The 17,741-nt window shown below is 44.3% G+C and overlaps 1 protein-coding gene across 1 annotated transcript in view; it reads right to left on the bottom strand.

Annotated features, from left to right (window-relative positions):
• The window catches only part of CDH23 (cadherin related 23), a 606,235-nt gene that overhangs the window by 327,660 nt on the left and 260,834 nt on the right, over positions 1-17,741 (bottom strand). Inside the window, exons 7-8 of the mRNA XM_020994435.2 lie at positions 15,436-15,630; positions 10,489-10,617 (exon numbers count right to left, since the gene is read on the bottom strand). Of these exons, the coding sequence (XP_020850094.1) occupies positions 10,489-10,617; positions 15,436-15,630 (324 nt within the window). The remainder of the gene's footprint in view (positions 1-10,488; positions 10,618-15,435; positions 15,631-17,741) is intronic.

Raw genomic sequence — 17,741 nt, 5'->3', positions numbered from 1 at the left:
ATTAACTGGGAGGAGTGGATGCTCCTGGGAACACGAAGTACTTGTTTCAGTTTCTAAATTATTATTTCTTCAATATACTGACATTTATTTCTAAAGGCAGGAAGAAGGGAAAGCCCTTTCTGATTATGGGGCTGGACAATATACTCTGTTGGCTCCTGGAATAGACTACAGCCCAGGGGGGTCCTACAGGGTCATAATCAGGGAAAAGATGAGAAGCACAAATGGATTGAGGTGGAGGGCTCAGAGTTGTGGTTTGGAGATTTCCAGGCAGTCCAGATCCCCTGTCTTGCAGCTTAGCATGCTGGGAATATACCCAGCCTGGTCCTCTCACACTAAATAAACAGACTAGATGATGAATGTCTGCTGGGAAGGAGGAGGATGCCCCTTTAAAATGCTCAAGGTATGGGTAATCTTTTAGAATGTGAGTTTCTATAGGGAAATCAGTAAACAAACATTTATTAAGTAGTTGCTATGTGTCGGGCACTGTGCTAAATGCTGGGGATACAAAGAAAGACAAAAACAGTCCTTGTTCTCAGGTAGCTCATATTCTAATGGAAATGGGAAACACAAATAACTAAGTGCATACAAGAAAGTAATTTCAGTGAGAAGGCATTAGCATAGGGTTGGGAAAGATCTGCAGAAAGTGGAATCTGAAGTGAGTCTTCAAGTAAACCAGGGAAGTTAGGAGTAAAGGATGAGGAGGAATAGCATTCCAAGCATGAGGGACATCCAGTGCAAATGCCTGGAGATTGGAAATGGACTGTTGTGTGTGAAGGACAGCAGGTGTGGGCTAGTGTAAGTAAATCACAGAGTGCCTGGAGGAAAGTAAAAGATGGAAACTGTAGGAAAGGACTTTAAATGTTAAATGGAGGATTTAGTATTTAATCTTGGATGGTCCTCCAGGATAAACATCCCTAGTTCCTTCAATGCAACCTCAAAGGGACCCACTAGAGTTTAATGAGTAAGGTGGAGTCATAACTGACCTTTAGGAAACTCACTTTGGCAGTTGAGTGGATAATGGACTGGAATGGGGAAATGCCTGTGATGGAAACCAGTTAGAAGGCTACTGTAACAGTCCAAGTGAGAGATGTTGAGGACTTGTACTAGGTGATAGCTGTGTGAGTGGACAAAAGGGGACATCTATAAAAGAGACTGTGGTGGTAGAAACAAGATCTGATATGGGTGTGGTTTGCAACTGAGGAGTTGAGGATGACACCAAGATTGTAAGCTTGGAGAACTGGGAGGGTAGTAGTGCTTTTTTTTTTGTAAGTTGGCATTTATTTAAGTTTAAGAACAGATTATGAAGGCGATGGGGGGCACATGGATAGCAGAGTCCAAGGTGGAGCCCTAGGGGAGAGGGAAGAAGGAGGGGACAGGGAGAGGAGACCCTCTTCTCTGTGTCTGCTCTAGACAGGGTTGATCCTGATTTCTGAGCCTTGGTCCAGGGCACACAATGAAGCACGCAATAAGATGAAGATCCAGGGGCTGCAGGTTTAGGAAACCCCAAGGGGTGGCCAAAGTCACACATCCAACCAGAGGTGAGGGCTGGGATTCTCCTTGGATCAGCAACACTGCGTTCTTTTAGGAACTGAAGACTTCCAGTCTTGGCTGGAGAAGAACTTGGAGTTAGGCAGTTTCCCCATATGGCCCACCAAAATGATGCAGTTTAGGGGTTCAGGGTCCTGGGACCCCAATCTCATAATATGTGGGTCCTGCCCAAAAGAATTTGACCCAACCCTTCTTTCAGCCAAAGACAAGGTTTATTGGAACATCCATCACATTGGGCAGACTCTTAAGGAATCTGAACATGAGTAAGCAGTGGCTAGATTATAAGAATCTGAGCTGGTACTAGGGTTCTTGACAGTCATAGGAAAGTTGGAAAGACAAGAGAGCTTTCAGGGAAAAGATAATAAGTTCTTTTTTTGGCCATGTTGAGTTTGAGATGCTTATCATGTCAAATGAGAGAGGCAGAGAGGTGGCACAGTGGGTAGAGCACTGGATTTGGAGTCAGAAAGAACTGGGTCTGAATTCTGCCTCAGAAATTTACCAGTTGTGTGACCCCAGGCAAGTCATATTTAATAGTTCCTAGACTCAGTTTCCTCATCTGTTAAATGGATCTAAAAGCACCTAACTAAAAGGGCTGTGAAAATCAAATGAGATAACCCATGTAAAGCACTTTGCAAACATAAAGGTGCTACACAAATGTTAGTGATTATAATGATGTTGATGTCCAAAAAGCAGCTAGAAATGCAAGACAGAGTTTGGGAGAGATACTATAGGTAGATATATAGATCTGGAAACTATCTGCATAAAGATGACATAATTGAAACTACAGAAGCTGGTGGGATGAGAGAGAGAGAGAGAGAGAGAGAGAGAGAGAGAGAGAGAGAGAGAGAGAGAGAGAGAGAGAGAGAGAGAGAGACAGCGAGACAGAGAGAGAGAGAGCGAGCACTTCAGGGGACCCCCTTGGTTGGTGGGAGCAAGTGAGATGAGAGGACTGGAGACATCCATGGAATTCTCAAGAAGTTTGACCAAGAAGAGGAGGAGAGATACAAGATAATAGCTAGCATGGATGGTTAGATCAAATGAGCAACTTAAGGACGGGAGAGACATGAACATGTTTGTAGACTGCAGTGAAGATGCCAGTAGATAGGGAGAGAGTGAAGATAAAAGAGAGTGGGGATGATAGAGGGGACAGTTTGTTAGTGAAGATGGGAGGGGATGGGATCAAAGGTACCCTAACTCAGTGTCAATCTTCTTCTCAGGTTGCTACGGACATGTACCTAAGGAGGGAATAATAAATGGCACAGAGGATTAGTGGTGACCTATTTGGGGGCCCTCTGACCACCTTTTCAGAAATTTTTCTTTTCTTTCTTTTTTCATTTCCTTGCCTCTTCCTCCTTCCTTCCTTCCTCCTCCCTCCCTTTCTTCTTCCCTCCCTTTCTTCTTCCCTCCCTTTCTTTCCCCCTTCCTTTCTTCATTTTCCTCCCCACTTCCTTCTTTCCTCCATCCCTTCCTTCCTCCTTCCATCTCTCCCTGTTCTTTCCCTCCCTCCCTCCCTTCATTCTTTCTTCTTTCATTCCTCCCTCCCTCCTTTCCTCTATTTCTTTCTCTCTCTGTTTCTCCCTTCCTTTCTTCTTTGTTTCTTCTTTCATTCCTCCCTCCCTCCCTTCCTCTATTTCTTTCTCTCTCTGTTTCTCCCCTCCTCTCTTCTTCTTCCTTCTTTCTTTCTTTCTTTCTTTCTTTCTTTCTTTCTTTCTTTCTTTCTTTCTTTCTTTCTTTCTTTCTTTCTTTCTTTCTTTCTTTCTTTCTTTCTTTCTTTCCCTCCATTCCTTCCTTCTTCCTTCCATCTTTTCCTTCCTCCTCCCATCCCTCCCTCTGCTCTTTCTCTCCCTCCCTCCCTCCTTCCCTCCCTCCCTTTCCTCCCTCTTTCCCTTCCTTCCTTTCTTCCTTCCCTGCTTCATTTTTCTATCCTGGGCCAGTTCTCCCTTCCCTAGGCAGCCTGGTGGCCCTCTACTGCCAGAGGCTCACCATACTGTTGATTGCATATACCCTATCAGCTTTAGCCCTGCTGTAGCTCAGAACCCCCAAGCTCACACAATCCACCAGCCTCAGCCACTCCAGCTGTAAGGACTATTACATAGGTGTGGGCCACCACACTCAACTTCTATCTACATCACATGTACACTTCTCTTCAAGTGCTTGATGTCCCAGGTCAAATGGACTGCCAGTGATTTCCCACACTCGAAATGCTTCCTCTACATTCCTTACTTCAACATTTCCCCAAGTTATATATCCCTCATTCCTCAAATGCGTTCACCCGTCATTGCCACCTTCCACCATCTTCCTTTTGGGTTCAGTTCAGGTGCATCTTTCTTCAGGAAACCTTCCCTGATCCTTCCATTGGCCAGAGCTCTCTTCTTCAAGATCCCTTGTGTCATGTCTATGAATGTTGTATCCTCCTCCCCGCAGACTACAAGCTCCCAGAGGGCAGGTGCTGCTTAGTTTTTGTCTTTCTATAGCCACTTTTGCATATTGTCAATACTTAAATATTCATTGAACAGATTGGAATGCTTAAGATATTTCTCTATCAAATATGGGCATCCTTAAGAATAGGAGCAGGATTTGGGAGGGCTCTTGGAGAGGAAGCAGGGAAGTTCTCTTTTCTAGGACTTATTTCCTCTTCTTCCACACTTCATCTATACTCATCTTTTATACACATAACTATGAGAACATTCTTCTTATCTGCTCTCTTCCCTTCCTGGCTTCTATTACGAGATTAAGGACTTGAAAGGTGAATCTACAGTCCCGTGACGGGATGGGAGGAGTCCCTTAAAGGGGAGGAGGCAGAGGGATGGGGCAAGAGAGCCAGCGGGGGCTTCTGAGAGCTGCCACAGCAGATTCAGAGGCAGAAAATCCTATTTTGCAGTCCTTCATTCCAGTCAATTCCAGTCAAAGGGCTGATAGAATCAGCTGGCAGGAATTTGCTGCCGTCTATCTGCTCTTTTTGCCTTCTATCGCCCCTGCACTGACGGGCAGGCTGACATGCTGCTGTTCGAGTGAGGAAATTAAAATTTGATGCAATAATCCCAAATAAGAAGGATTTTATTAGGTAATATATACACTTTAGATTAAGCATTCTCACCTGATACATAGATAGAGGAACATAGACATGCTGGGAGCCACAGATAAAAAAGGAGCATGAGAGACAGTGGTGGAAGGGTCTGTGAAGCCTTCTCACTAACTGGTGCTGGGATGGAAATGTGGGGTGTCCTACTCCCTCATGGAGGGGACAAAGGGTGGGTAATCAACTTTTTAGTACTTGTCTGGGTTAATGATGGGACTGTGTCTAATTCAGGGCTCTGAACTTTAAAAGGCTTATGGAAGAATGAAGAAGTGCCATGGAAATGTTTAAATAAAATGAGGTCATATACGCAAAGTGCTATATGTTCATTAATATTCTGATGATGGTGATGATGGGTAAATCAGGCTTTAAGGAAATTGCCAAAGAAATTAGGAATCTCTAAGGGACTACTTTTTACCTTCTCTGTATGACCAGGGACTATTTTTTTTTCTTTTGCTTTCTTTATATTCCTAGCACTTAGCACAGTGCCAGGGCACGTAGTGGGCATTTAATAAATGCTAGTTGATTGACCGGTTGACAGACTGAAAAATCTGGGGATGGGAAGGAGATGTGGAATTGAAATAACTTTTTGCAAATGGAGCTGGGGAGAGGAAACATTGGTGTTCTGGGAGTAAATGGCTTCCTAAGGGATGCTAAAACTGTCCTCCTAGCTGCCCAGGGAACCAGAAATAGCTGCCTAGGGAGTATCAAAAATGCCTTAAATTTAACATTGCATCAGCCAGACTTAGCAAAAGGAATTCCTTGACTTGTCCACTACTTAACCAAAGAGCTATATGGGAGTCATGACCAGGGGTTGGAAAGGGGCTATGAATGTCTAACATTGAGGACTAGGGCTGATCCCTCAGGAATGGGAGACTCAGTCACAAAATAATACAATAAACATTTATGAAGCACTTACTATGTGCTGGGGATTGTGCTAAGCACTGCAGATACAAATATGGAAAATGAAGAAAAACCCTGCTTCTTCCTCCCCCCTTCTCTCCCTCCTCCTCTTCTTCTTTCTCCTCCTCCTTCTCCTTTTCCCCCTCCCCCTTCTCACCTCCCTCTTCCTACTCCTCTTCCTCCTCCCCCCTCCTCAACTCCTGTCCTCAGCTTCTTTCCAGATATGGGGAGCTATAGGTATGAAACAGTGCATTTAGTGATATCAGACTTTTAAAAAATATTGTTTAGTTTTGCTGAACTTTTCCTCCCTCCCCTGCTTCATTTTAAAATTCTTTGTTACAAAGGATAGTCTCCGGAAGGAGTAGGGAGAGATGCATTGCAAAGTTTAGCTTACAGAAAAACAAAAGAAATAAATACAGTTTGTTTTACGAAGCCAATGTATATGGAAACCTTAAGAAGTCTGTGTGGTTGGGAGGAGAGAAGGCTGCCTTTGAGTCACAAGCCACAGAACTGGAGAGTCAGAAGAGATTTCTGTGGCCATTTAGTTCAACACATCTGCAAAAGGAATCCCTGCCATCAACACCTGGAGAATGGCCACCCAGCCTCCGCTTGAAGACCTGCAGGCAGGGTTGCTGCCATCTCCCAGGGCAGCCTGGCCACTTTGGAAAGCTCCAGCTGTCTATGAGCTTTTACCTTGATGTCAAGCCCACGTTTGTGTCTTGACGACTTCCATCCTTTGCTCCTGAGTTCTGCCCTAAGTGACACAGTGGATAGAGTGCTGAGCCTGGATTCTTGAAAGACTTGAGTTCAAGTCTGGCCTCAGATACTTACTAGCTATGTGACTCTGGGCAAGTCATGCCACCTCTATATGCCACAGTTTCCTAACTGTGAAATGGGGATAATAATAGCATCTACCTCCCAGAGTTGTTGTGGGGACCAAATAAGATAATAATTGTGAAATCCTTAGCATAATGCCTGGCACATATTAGATGCTTAATAAATCCTCATTTTCTTCCTCTCTTCCTCTCTCCCTCCCTTCCTCTCTCCCTCCCTCCCTCCCTTCCTTCCTTCCTTTCTTCTTCCTTCCTTCCTTCCTTCCTTCCTTCCTTCCTTCCTTCCTTCCTTCCTTCCTTCCTTCCTTCCTTCCTTCCTTCCTTCCTTCCTTCCTCCTTTCCTTCCTTGTCAAAGAGAACAAATATAATCCCTCCTCCACACAACAGCCTTTCAGAGACTTGAAAATCATAATCATGTCTCCTTTGAGTCTTGTCTTCTCCAGCCAATCATCTGCAGTTCCTTTAACCAGTCCTCATGTGACATGACCAAAGCGCTTCACCTTCCTGGTAGCCCTCCTCTGGACATTCTGCACTTGATCATTTTCCTTCTTAAAATGGGGCAGCCAGAACCAAACCCAATGGTCCAAGTCCTGCTCCTGACTCATACTGCACAAGTCAGTCAGGCTCTCAGTGGCCCAGGCAATTCTCTGAGAATGTAAGTTTCTGGATCAATGGATTAAGTTTCCTGTACCAATGAAATCATGGAACTGCTCCCCCCCCCATGGTTAATATGCCCAACATCCTGAAATGTATCAAAGAAGATAAGAAAAGAAGAACAAAATTGTAGACCATCCAATCTAGGTAGAGAGTGAAACTAATCTACTGAAAGAATAATGAAGAACACAAAGCAGGAATTAAGTGCTCAATTTTGTGGTGTAGGCTAATGGGCAGTAGAGGAAGTCAGCGGAAGAAGAGATGGTGAGAACGGAGTCAGAGAAAGAAGGATGGAATGGTCAAGGAGATTTCATGGAGAAAGTGGCAATAAGTCGTGCCTTCAAGACTCACAAAATCTTACTGGGCAGGAATTTGGGAAGTGGGAAGGACAGAAGGAGGCATTTCAAGTAGCTTAGAATGGCATAAGCAAGGAAGAAGAGGTAGGAGAGAATATGGCAGGATGGTGGAAAGTTTAATTTAACTAGAAAGGATGGCGAGTGTTGCAAAGCAGTGGATAATAAGGTTGGAAATGTAGAGTAAGGTCCTGAACGATATTGCTCACTTCAGTGGGGACATAAGAATGGCAATGACATTGAGAGCTCCATCTTGATGAGATCAGAATACTTTCTACCCTGTACAGCTCCACATCCTAAAGCATGCTCAAACACATACTTTAAAGCAACTGGTTTGCTTAATTCTTCCATCCTAAACCCAGCATCATGCAGGGTAACTGAGGCACACAGGAACAAAGTTTCAATTGCCAGAAGAGAGAATAGACCAGTTTTTCTTAAAACTAGAAGACGATGTGGTCTAGTTGCAAGAGAATTGGATTTGGCATCAAAAGACCTAGGTTTAAGACCCTGATTCCAAGAGAATGTAAGTTTCTGGATCAGTGGATTAAGTTTCCTGTACCAATGAAATCATGGAACTGGGTAACTTTTCTCTGGGTAACTTTCAGCCAATCACTTTAACTAGGTTGAGTCTCAGTTTCCCCATCTGTAAAATGAGGATAACTGATACTATCTGTTTCAGGGCTATCAAGAGGATGAAATGAGATAATGTATATAGAATACTTTATAGCCCTAGGTTAGTACAATGTCATTTATGACTTAGCACAGAGCTGGAAAGTACTTGAGGCCCAGAGAGGTTAAGTGACTTTCCCAAGGTTACAAGAACTGGGATTCAGATCTTGGGCAAGTGCTGTGGGTAGACAACGAGCTGATCTCATAAGAGTTGGCTGGGCTTGATTACATATGGAAAACTACCCAGCTTTCAATGAGCCTAAGTTGCTGCAGCAAAATTTCTTCTTAAAATCCGCATTCTCTTGGCAAAGCCACATGGCTGTGAATCATCTAAGTGCCACAGAATATATGGAACTGGCTCCATCCATGATCATAACAATCTTCTCTCCAACTTCAGGTATGTCAATGGGATGTCAAGGTCTGAGCAACATTATGACTTCAGAAGAATCAAAATGGCAGATGACCCAAGGATAAGACATGGGGGCATAGGTCACCTGCAGTTCACCAATGGCCACTTGTGCTCAAGAGGGGTTATAAAAGATTCCATTGGGAACATGTGTGATCAGGAAAAGAGGCAGCAGGACTCTCAAATGCTGAGAGTGAGAGGTAGCAGCCTGGATAACTCAGGTACTATTTGGGTACCATGAAATATTAAACGAAGAAAAGAAAGGCTTCCAGAGGGTTGGATGGATCCTCTAACATGGAGTTACATGGAGATATGAACTAGAATTTTATTGGATGAGAAGGCATGGAAAGGATAGTGCAAAGAATCCATGCCAGTGACATCACAGATCTATCTTAGTAACAGTAATATTAATAATAAAAGCCAGCATCGATATTTTTGCATATATTATCTTCCCTGATCTTCACAACAACCCTGTGAGGCAGGTGTTATTATTACCCCACTTTACAGGTGAAGAAACTAAGGCTGAGAGGATTATCTAAGGTCCCACAGCAAAGTAAACATCTAAGGCAGGATTTGAACTAACCAGATTTTTGTAATTTGCAAGACTAGCTTTCAAACCTCCTAACCACATAGGAATGATCATAAATGGATTTCCACTGGATGGAACATTAATATGACTTCATTCTCCTCACTATTGCTATAGTTCCTCATTAGTTCTCTCCTGTAATCACCATAATTTCCAGCCTTCTCTCAGTTAGTGTACCTTCTGGCTGACAAAGGCTATGATCCTATGTCCACCTTTCTGTTCAAAAGGCATAAAGATTCCACCATGACTTTTGAAAGTTAAGGGACATCCCTGTTTTAGTCACACTTTCTTATCACCTTTTTGACAAGCCTGAGGTGGTAGGAGAGAGACTGACCAAGAGAGCAGCTAAAGAATTATAAGGTTTCAATCTCAAAGGCATCACAAGAATTAACTTTATAGGAGAAAGCTGAGGTTCTGGATGAGGTGATATTCCTAACCTATCACAAGAAGCCAAGATGGGACTTGACTCCACGGCAAATTACTTGACCTCTTGGGGTCTTAGGTTCCATACTAGTTAAAAAGAAGGGGTTGTATATGTACAAAAATATTTATAGCAGCTCTTTTTGTGGTGGCAAAGAATTGGAAACTTATGCAATGCCTTTCTATTGGGGAATAGCCGAACGAGTTATGTTAAATGAATGTGATGGAATATTCTTGTGCTTCTAGAAACAATAAAAGGCACGGTTTCAGACAAACCTGGCAGACTTGTACTGACTGGTCCAGAAGGAGATGAGTGGAACCAAGAGAAAAAGTTCTACAATCATAACAACATTGTAAAGACAAAACTACTTGGGAAGACTTGGAGGAACTCTGATCCACATAATGACCAATCATAATTCCATAGGGTTCGTGATAAAATAGGCAAGGTAATGGACTCAGAATACAGTCTGAGACTGTTTTGTTTTTGGACATGGTCAATGCAGGAATTTGTTTTGCTTTATTATACATGTTTGTAACATAGGTTTTGTTTCTCTTGATTTCTTAATGAGGACAAGGGAAAAAAGATGGATCTTTGAAAATAAAACAAAATTTAAATTAAAAAAAGGAGCTGAATTCTGTGACCTCTAAGGTCCTTTTCAACTCTAAATCTATGATTCTAAGATCAACTGACTGTTTTTTTGAGACAATTGAGGTTAAGCGACTTGCCCAGGGTCACATAGCTAGTAAGTGTTAAGTGTCTGAGGCCCCATTTGAACTCAGGTACTCCTGACTCCAGGGTGGGTGCTCTACTCACTTTGCCACCTAGCTGCCCCAATCAACCGACTTTCAATCCAATACTCCTTCTGCTATGCCTCACTGACTCCCAACACCTCCCAAGGATGTGCCACTCAAGGAGGCACTCCAATTTGGAAGAGGTCAGAATGTGAAGCCCTAGTTCCCTGGCTTTTCTCCCTCAAGGCCAGCTTGTCACTGGGGGTGTCGCTGGAAGTGAGTAAAGGGAGACTGGTGGAGGCACTTACCGGAGGAGAATGTTCATAGATATTTGTGCTGTAGGGCAGATTAATGAAAATGGGGTCCATATCCTGTATATCCGTGATGATGATGGCTAAGTTGGCCAGAGTGGACAGAGGTTTCATCTTGTCTTGGTCCTTAAAAAAATCAGATAAAAGAAACAAATTTTAAAAATTTTAAAAATCAGACGACATTCTTAAATCCATAGAATACACACATATATACAAAGAGTAACATATATGTACACATATGTTGGGGACAATATCAAACAGAATCTTCCCTCCTAGAATATTTCTGACCTACCCTAAGTATTTTACTAATTCCCCAAGTGACCTCCTCTGAAAACTGGCTTCTCTATTCAGATGGGATTGAGATCTAAGAGTACTCTTAAAAATTTAATTCAGTTCAAATTCAACAAGCGGTTTTCTTTTTTTGGCTAGGCAATTGGGGTTAAGTGACTTGCCCAGAATCACATAGCTAGTGAGTGTTATGTGTCTGAGGCCAGATTTGAACTCAGGTCCTCCTGACTCTAGGGCCGGTGCTCTATCCACTGTGTCACTTAGAGCAGAACTCAGGAGCAAGGGGTGGAAGTCGTCAAGATGCAAATGTAGGCTCAATGTCAAGAAAAAAGGTAACCTAACTGCCCTGTCAACAAGCCTTTATTAAACCACCACTCAATGAAAACAGTCTGTGCTCTCAAAGAGCTTACATTCTTTAGGAGAACAGCATGCATGTGGAGATATAACTACAGAATATATACAAACAATTTTAGAGCAGAGGAATCATTCCCTTTTTTAAAGACTTGGGTCTCTCTATCTTGCCCAGGCTAGAAGTGGAAGGTTTATGTGGATCCTATTCTGTAACTTGGGCTGTTTCGCCCCTCCTGAGGCAACATGGTAGTCTCCTACTCTTGTGGGCTCACTATAATCAGTGCTGAACTTAATATAGACGCATGATTGTCAAAGACTGAGCTCAAAACTCCTGAGCTCAAGAGATCTACTGGTCTTGGCTGGGATCACAGCTGGGATTATAGGCCTACTCCACGATCTCTGGTGGTCAGGAGGAGGAGTAACAACTGGGGAGTTGAGGAAAGGTCTCATGTAGGGGCTGGCACTAGAAATGAACCTGGAAGGGAAGAGAAAAAGGTGATGAGTGAGAGCATTCCGATGGAATGAAGGGAGTGGGACAGCTTGTGTAAAAGCAGAAGGGTGGGAGATGGAATGTCATGTACAAGGAACTGAAAATACTCTCATTTGGCCAGGAAGTTGAGTTTGTGAAACGGAATAATGGAAAATAAGTCTGAGAAGGTCATTTTGAGGCAGATTGTGAAGGGGTTTAAATACCAAACAGAGGACTTTACATTTTGTCTTGGAGGCAGTAACATTGAAACTTGTTGAGAAGGAGAGCGATGTGGCCAGACTTATGCTTTAGGAATATCAACTTGGCAACTGTATGAATAATGGATTGCAGAAGAGAAAGTCTGGAAGCAGAGAGAACCATTAGGAAGCTATTGCTATGATCTGGGTGGGAGATTTGCACTAGAGTGATGTGACTATGAAGAGAGGGAAGGGGGGAGATGTGAGTTAGGCTGTAGAGACTTGGTGACTGATTCTATACGGGGAGTGAGGAAAAGTGTTGAGAACCTAAGTAACTGGAAAGATGTTGGAGTCCTTGGCAAAAACAGGGAAGTTAGGAAGAGAGGTAGGTTTCAATTGACCAATTGATCAATTGATAAACATTTATTAAGCACCTACTGTGTTCCGGACACTATGCTAAGCACTAAAGCTACAAAAAGAGGCGAAAGACAGTCCCTGCTCTCAAGGGGCTTGCAGTCGAACGTTTCAGGGCATGAAATTCTGACTCTCATTGAGACTGGTTTGGATAGTTCCAATTGTTGGGAAGTTTCTCCTTACATTGAGCTAAATCTTTCCCTGCTGGGAAACAAGGGACCCAGACCCACAGGTCTAGCTGGGTGATCTTGGACAAGTCATATCTCTTCTTTGGGGCTCAGTCTCCTCAAAAGTCAAATGAAGTGTTGGACTAAATGACCTTTAAGTCTCTCTTCAACTCTCTGATCCTACCTGTGATTCTAGGAACGTGAGAAGTAATGAACAGCTGGAGGGTCCTGGCATTGCTAGTTATTAAGGAATCCCCAGTGGGAGTCCCAGGGTCTACAACATTTCAAAGATACTCCATTGTCAAGAAACCTGGACAGGTCATGAGGTACAATCTCCTGCCTTCAGGCAGGTGATGTCTAAAGTTTTCTAGAGAGATGGCCATCTGGCTGGTTTTAAAGTACACCCAGGAAGGATGTTAGAAGCCCATCTTAGGTTTTTCCAAGGTACTTCAGCATGATGTAGGAAAAACGGTTGGCATTGGAGTCAGAAGGTTTGGGTTCATATCTTGGCTTTGTTATATATGCTTTGGTCTCATGGACAAATGGCTTTCCTTCTCTGGCCTTAGAGTCTTCATCTGTAAGATGAGCAGAGGGAAGATTAGCTGACTCCTCTATGGCTCCTCCCTGGTGGGAGATGGTTTCTTTAAAGGAGGAAAGGACCACAAGAGCCCTCTAGCCCATCCCCCTCATTTTACAGATGAGGAAACTGGAAGTCAGGACAGTCAAGGGACTTGTCCAAAGTTACCCAAGTAGTATGTGCCAGAGATGGGATTCAAATCTAGGTCCCCTGGCTCCAGGAAATTGTGCTCTTATGTCAGATCTTACTTGGTTTTTTCTCGGACAGCTTTAGTAACAAATCCAAACCACCAACAACTTTAAAAAGGGATCTCAAAAGACAATCCCCCTTGCCCTACTCCTTTGCAGGCTTGGAGCAAGGGGAAGGGGGAGGTTGGGAGGGAGTTGTCTACAACTACAACTGCAAATATAGCCAGCTTTTTTAATGTTTTGATCAGTTTGGCTGATTTTTTTTTCTTCTTTCAAAAAGATTCTTTGTTGTAATAGGATGGCTGTTTTGGAGGGCAGAGGAGAGAAACAAGGGGGAAACATGTGAGATATAAAAACAAAAGACATACACACTTTACCCAGAGGTGGAAGATGGAAAGTCATGTATGAGGAATGGCAAACAGTCTCCTGTGTCATCCTCTAGGACTTTGCTGTTGGTGTTGAGCTGTTTTCAGTCATGTCTGACTCTTCATGACCCCATTTGAGGTTTTCTTGGCAGAGACAGTGGAATGGGCTATCCCACTCTAGTGCCTTCCTGGTGACCCCTTACCACTCCACTAGATACTAGACATTACAATGAGCTTCCATGGAGAGATGCTCAGTGGCACAGGGCGCAATGCCATCCCTCATGTGACTCAATAATACAACCCACTTACCCAAGGAGAAGGCAGTGAAAGACATTACTATGGCAAAGAACAGCCATCAGTGGGAGTTCCATGCCCTCCCCCCTCCCTTTTCCTCTCGCAGTTTCAAGGACACGAGGCCTGATTGCAGGGAGATTAGTAGTAATTTAGCTGTATTTGCCATGTATTCACCATCACAGCTTGGGTGCGGGCCTCTTGATAACCTGTGGTCACACAGGCTCCCACCCGCCCACTCGATGCTCTGGTATCACCCTGAATTACCTTCCCACTAGATGAAAATTACCCAGCAAGGAGTACAGACTGTGTGTGTGCACATATATCCACCTAGTTATATGTCTGGCTATGTTCACTGGCTATGTGGGAGAGGGTGTTGTGTTGGTCTGTGGGTGCGTGTGGCAGCCTGGGTGGCCTTGTGTGGGCATGGACAAGAAAAATGCCTGTTAAAGGTTTGCAAATGTTCCAAATTTATAGTGACAGTAGAAAGCAGACTTCAACTTAGTTATCCATTTGTACTTTGTAGGGGAGGAGAAGAAGATGTTAATTTATCTTCTTGTTGCTCTCCTAGGTTTGGTTTTTAAAAATGTTTGTAGGGTCAAAGAATCTTAGATGTACAGTGGTAAGACACTTTGCCTGCTCTCCAGTTCAATCCCATCATTTTATACATGAAAATACTAAGGCTCAGGGAGGTGAGGGACTTGCCCAAGGTCATATGGGTATCAGAGCCAGGATTTGAACCCAGATCTTCTTGCTCCACAACAAGTAGAGTAAGTGGTCCACTGGACCACTCTGTACTCTTTTTTCCCACGTAATTAGTTTCCAATATGATTAATTTTCCAATTTTCCAGTCCCATTAACCTAGGGCAGGTAGTATGATTTTTGTATTTCTTGGTCCTGGGCTATTAGAACTCCATTCGTCTAGACTTTGATCCCGTTCCTGATTTCCGTCTCCCTCTTCTCTCTTCTCCCCTGGCCCCCAGCAAGCTCGGCTTAGGGGCATGGGGTGGATGTGCAGCTCCTTCCTCTGGCTCTAGGCTCTCTACCGCTTCTCTCTATGCCCAGGCTGCCAGTAAGAGCGCACCAGGTGGCAATTTTTGTGAGATGAGCAAATGGGTCCTGGAGGGCTCATAGGGACTCGCTTGGCTCATTCTGCTGTTGGCCTGAACCTTTCACAGCAAAGGACACGTACACCCTGAGGCCACTTGTGCTGTAAATCATCAGCTTGGCAGGTGGGCCAGAAGGCGACTCAGTCCCCTGGGGTGCGGCTCCCCTACCCCAAGTCCCTTGGCTGGGGCCAAGGCTTATGGATGGACAAGCTGATAGAGAAGAGCTTTGCTGACACTAAGGAACTTCCACGGTGCCTTGGTGTAGCATGTATATTTTAAGTGGGGTCAGGAGGCATCTTATACCTGACACATCCATTTTACACAGATGAGAATAAAAGTGGTCATTCTGCAGTGTGAACACACCTCCCAGATTCAGATGGAACCGGATCCATGTGTCCACTAAAAACAGAACCTTTTGTTACCCTAACTCCAGGGAGGACCAGTGAAGATGGGACAGGTAGGAAAACCACCAGGACAGGAAGAGTCATGCTCTCTGGTAACACAAAGCCCTGTCCCTTTGTAACTCACCGTAGCATTGACCACAAGCTGGTAGGCCTGAGTAACCTCATAATCCAGTTCATGAATCACAGTGACGATGCCCCGGGCACTGTCGATGGCAAAAAATTCAGAGGGCGGCTGGAAGGAGTAAAGGACGCTGCCCCCTGCTCCCAGGTCAGGGTCTGTGGCATTCACGATGAAGATGGGTGTTCCCACTGGTGTGTTCTGGGGAAAAGAGAAAAGCAAATAAAGAGTGAGGTGAACAGAACAGCTGCATCTATCAGTGACTATTCCCCCAAAGCCCATTAGCTTCATCCCTTCAACCAACCAAGCCAAAGGCTTTGTCATTTTTATTCTGAGTGGGTTCAAAGGACTTTAAAATGCCATATCTATTTTTTTATGATGGCCTCCTGGTAGCTGTAACAGTCCCCAATACAGTGATCATCATGTTCTGGACTTGTTCTCAAGCCCCTATTTCTCAGCACTCCTCATCAATCAGGGTTGGGCCACTTCTGGGAACGGAATGGGGGAGCTGGGCACCTGTAATTTCCTAGGCAGCAGGAAGTCAGAAGCAACAGTATCCTCTTCATTTCCTCATCCCCCTTTCCACTTTGCCCCATGTCCTTGGGAGACTTTACCTGATGGTTGGGCATTAGAGATGGTTTCTTGGCTGCTGTTAGAAAGACCCTTGAACTTGCTACATTTATTCCTTTAACTGTGGTGAGAATTTAGTCTTGCTCTTTATGAGAAAATAGGGATAGAATTACTCCCCCTACCTACCCAAATGATGCCAGTTTATATGGTCTCTGTGCCACCCACCCAGGTAGAGGTTTGGGTCATAGAATGACAGGATCACAAATGTCGAGATGGATGCAACCACAGAGAACATTTAGTCAAAAGGCCTAGGGAGGGTAAGTATCTTATCCAAGATCATATGGGGAGAGTAGGCGGATGAGGCAGAATTTGAACTCAGGTCCACAGTCTACAAAACCAAGGCCTAGTAGAAACTCTATATCCTCCTCACTCCCATTCAGGGCTGAGGATTAGGACAGGGATGTTCACACAGCAAACTGTTAACCACATAAGCCATGGGTTCTTAACTCAACCATGAACCCACAAGGGGTCAGTGGATATACTTCAGGGGGTTCATGATGTTGGATAGAGAAAAAAAATAACAACTTTATTTTCATTAACCAAGTAAAATTTAGCATTTCCTTCACGATTGTAGGCAATAAAGCATGATTCTGGAAAGGGGTCCAGAGGCTTCATCAGACCTTCACGGGGGTCCAGGACACAAAAAAGGTGAAGGAGTCCTGCTTGCCACCCTCTTCGGCTAGGTTGGGTCAGAGACATGGCCCAATGCCATCGGTGTTTGTTGTCCATACTTCAGTACTCAGCCCACTCAGGCCCCCCGGCCAGGATCCCCAAGGTTGGGCAATTACTGTCAAGAGGGCCAAGTGTTAGGGGACAATTTTTGTATTTGGCTTCTGCCTTCCAAGCTGACTAAAGCCAGGAAAATTCTGCCTGTTCAGGCAGGCTTGATGGCGTAGAAGGATCACTAATTTTCATTAGGAACCAATTATTACTTCAAGGCATTGTTCTCAGGACCTGGGCCTCCAGGTTAGGCAGAGACAGAAGGACCTTGGGTGAGATGGAGAAATGTGCCAATAAGGGAGATAACAATAAAGGGTTTTATCTCCATACTTTTCCCCCTAAAGGATAAAAAGTCAAATTGGCAAGAGTAACGCTGTGAGATTAAACACAGAGTCTGGTTTCAGAGTGGCTCTTGGCAACCCAAGGATCTGGCAGTTCAGAGATGAACAAGAGAGTGAAGAGTGACTATGTGGTTAAAATTCGAGCCAGGGCCTGTGTGTCTTGACCACAGTCATTAGGGAATGATATATTTTGGATTGGAGACCATTTGGAAAGTGCTTTCTAGTATTCGCCCCTAAACCTCTTTAGATGGATGCAGGCCAGGGTGTGAACAGGCTGAGACATGAACGGGCTGAGAACATAAACATGCATGTGAACAGGCCAAAGGTGCAGGCAGGCTAAGGGTATGAAAGGGGTGAATAGGCCAGAGGTTGGACAGGCTGAGGGCACAAACATGGGTGTGAACAGGCCAGAGGTATGGACAGATCTTCCACAAAGTAGGATGGGCCCATCCCCAGTATACCAGGCCAAAGCTGCTTCCATTTCCCTCAAGGATTCACATGGTACATAGTCTGGACCCCGACCCTCTACTCCTCCCTAGCCATCTTCATTCTGCTAGGCTCTGATGCCCCAGCCTCTACTTCTCACCCTGTAGTTTATGTTCCCCACCCTGGAACTCTGGG

Source organism: Phascolarctos cinereus, unplaced genomic scaffold (genome assembly GCF_003287225.1).
Source record: "Phascolarctos cinereus isolate Bilbo 61053 unplaced genomic scaffold, phaCin_HiC Scaffold_3;HRSCAF=262, whole genome shotgun sequence".
Lineage (NCBI taxonomy): Eukaryota > Metazoa > Chordata > Mammalia > Diprotodontia > Phascolarctidae > Phascolarctos > Phascolarctos cinereus.
This window is presented reverse-complemented; position numbering and strand designations above follow the sequence as displayed.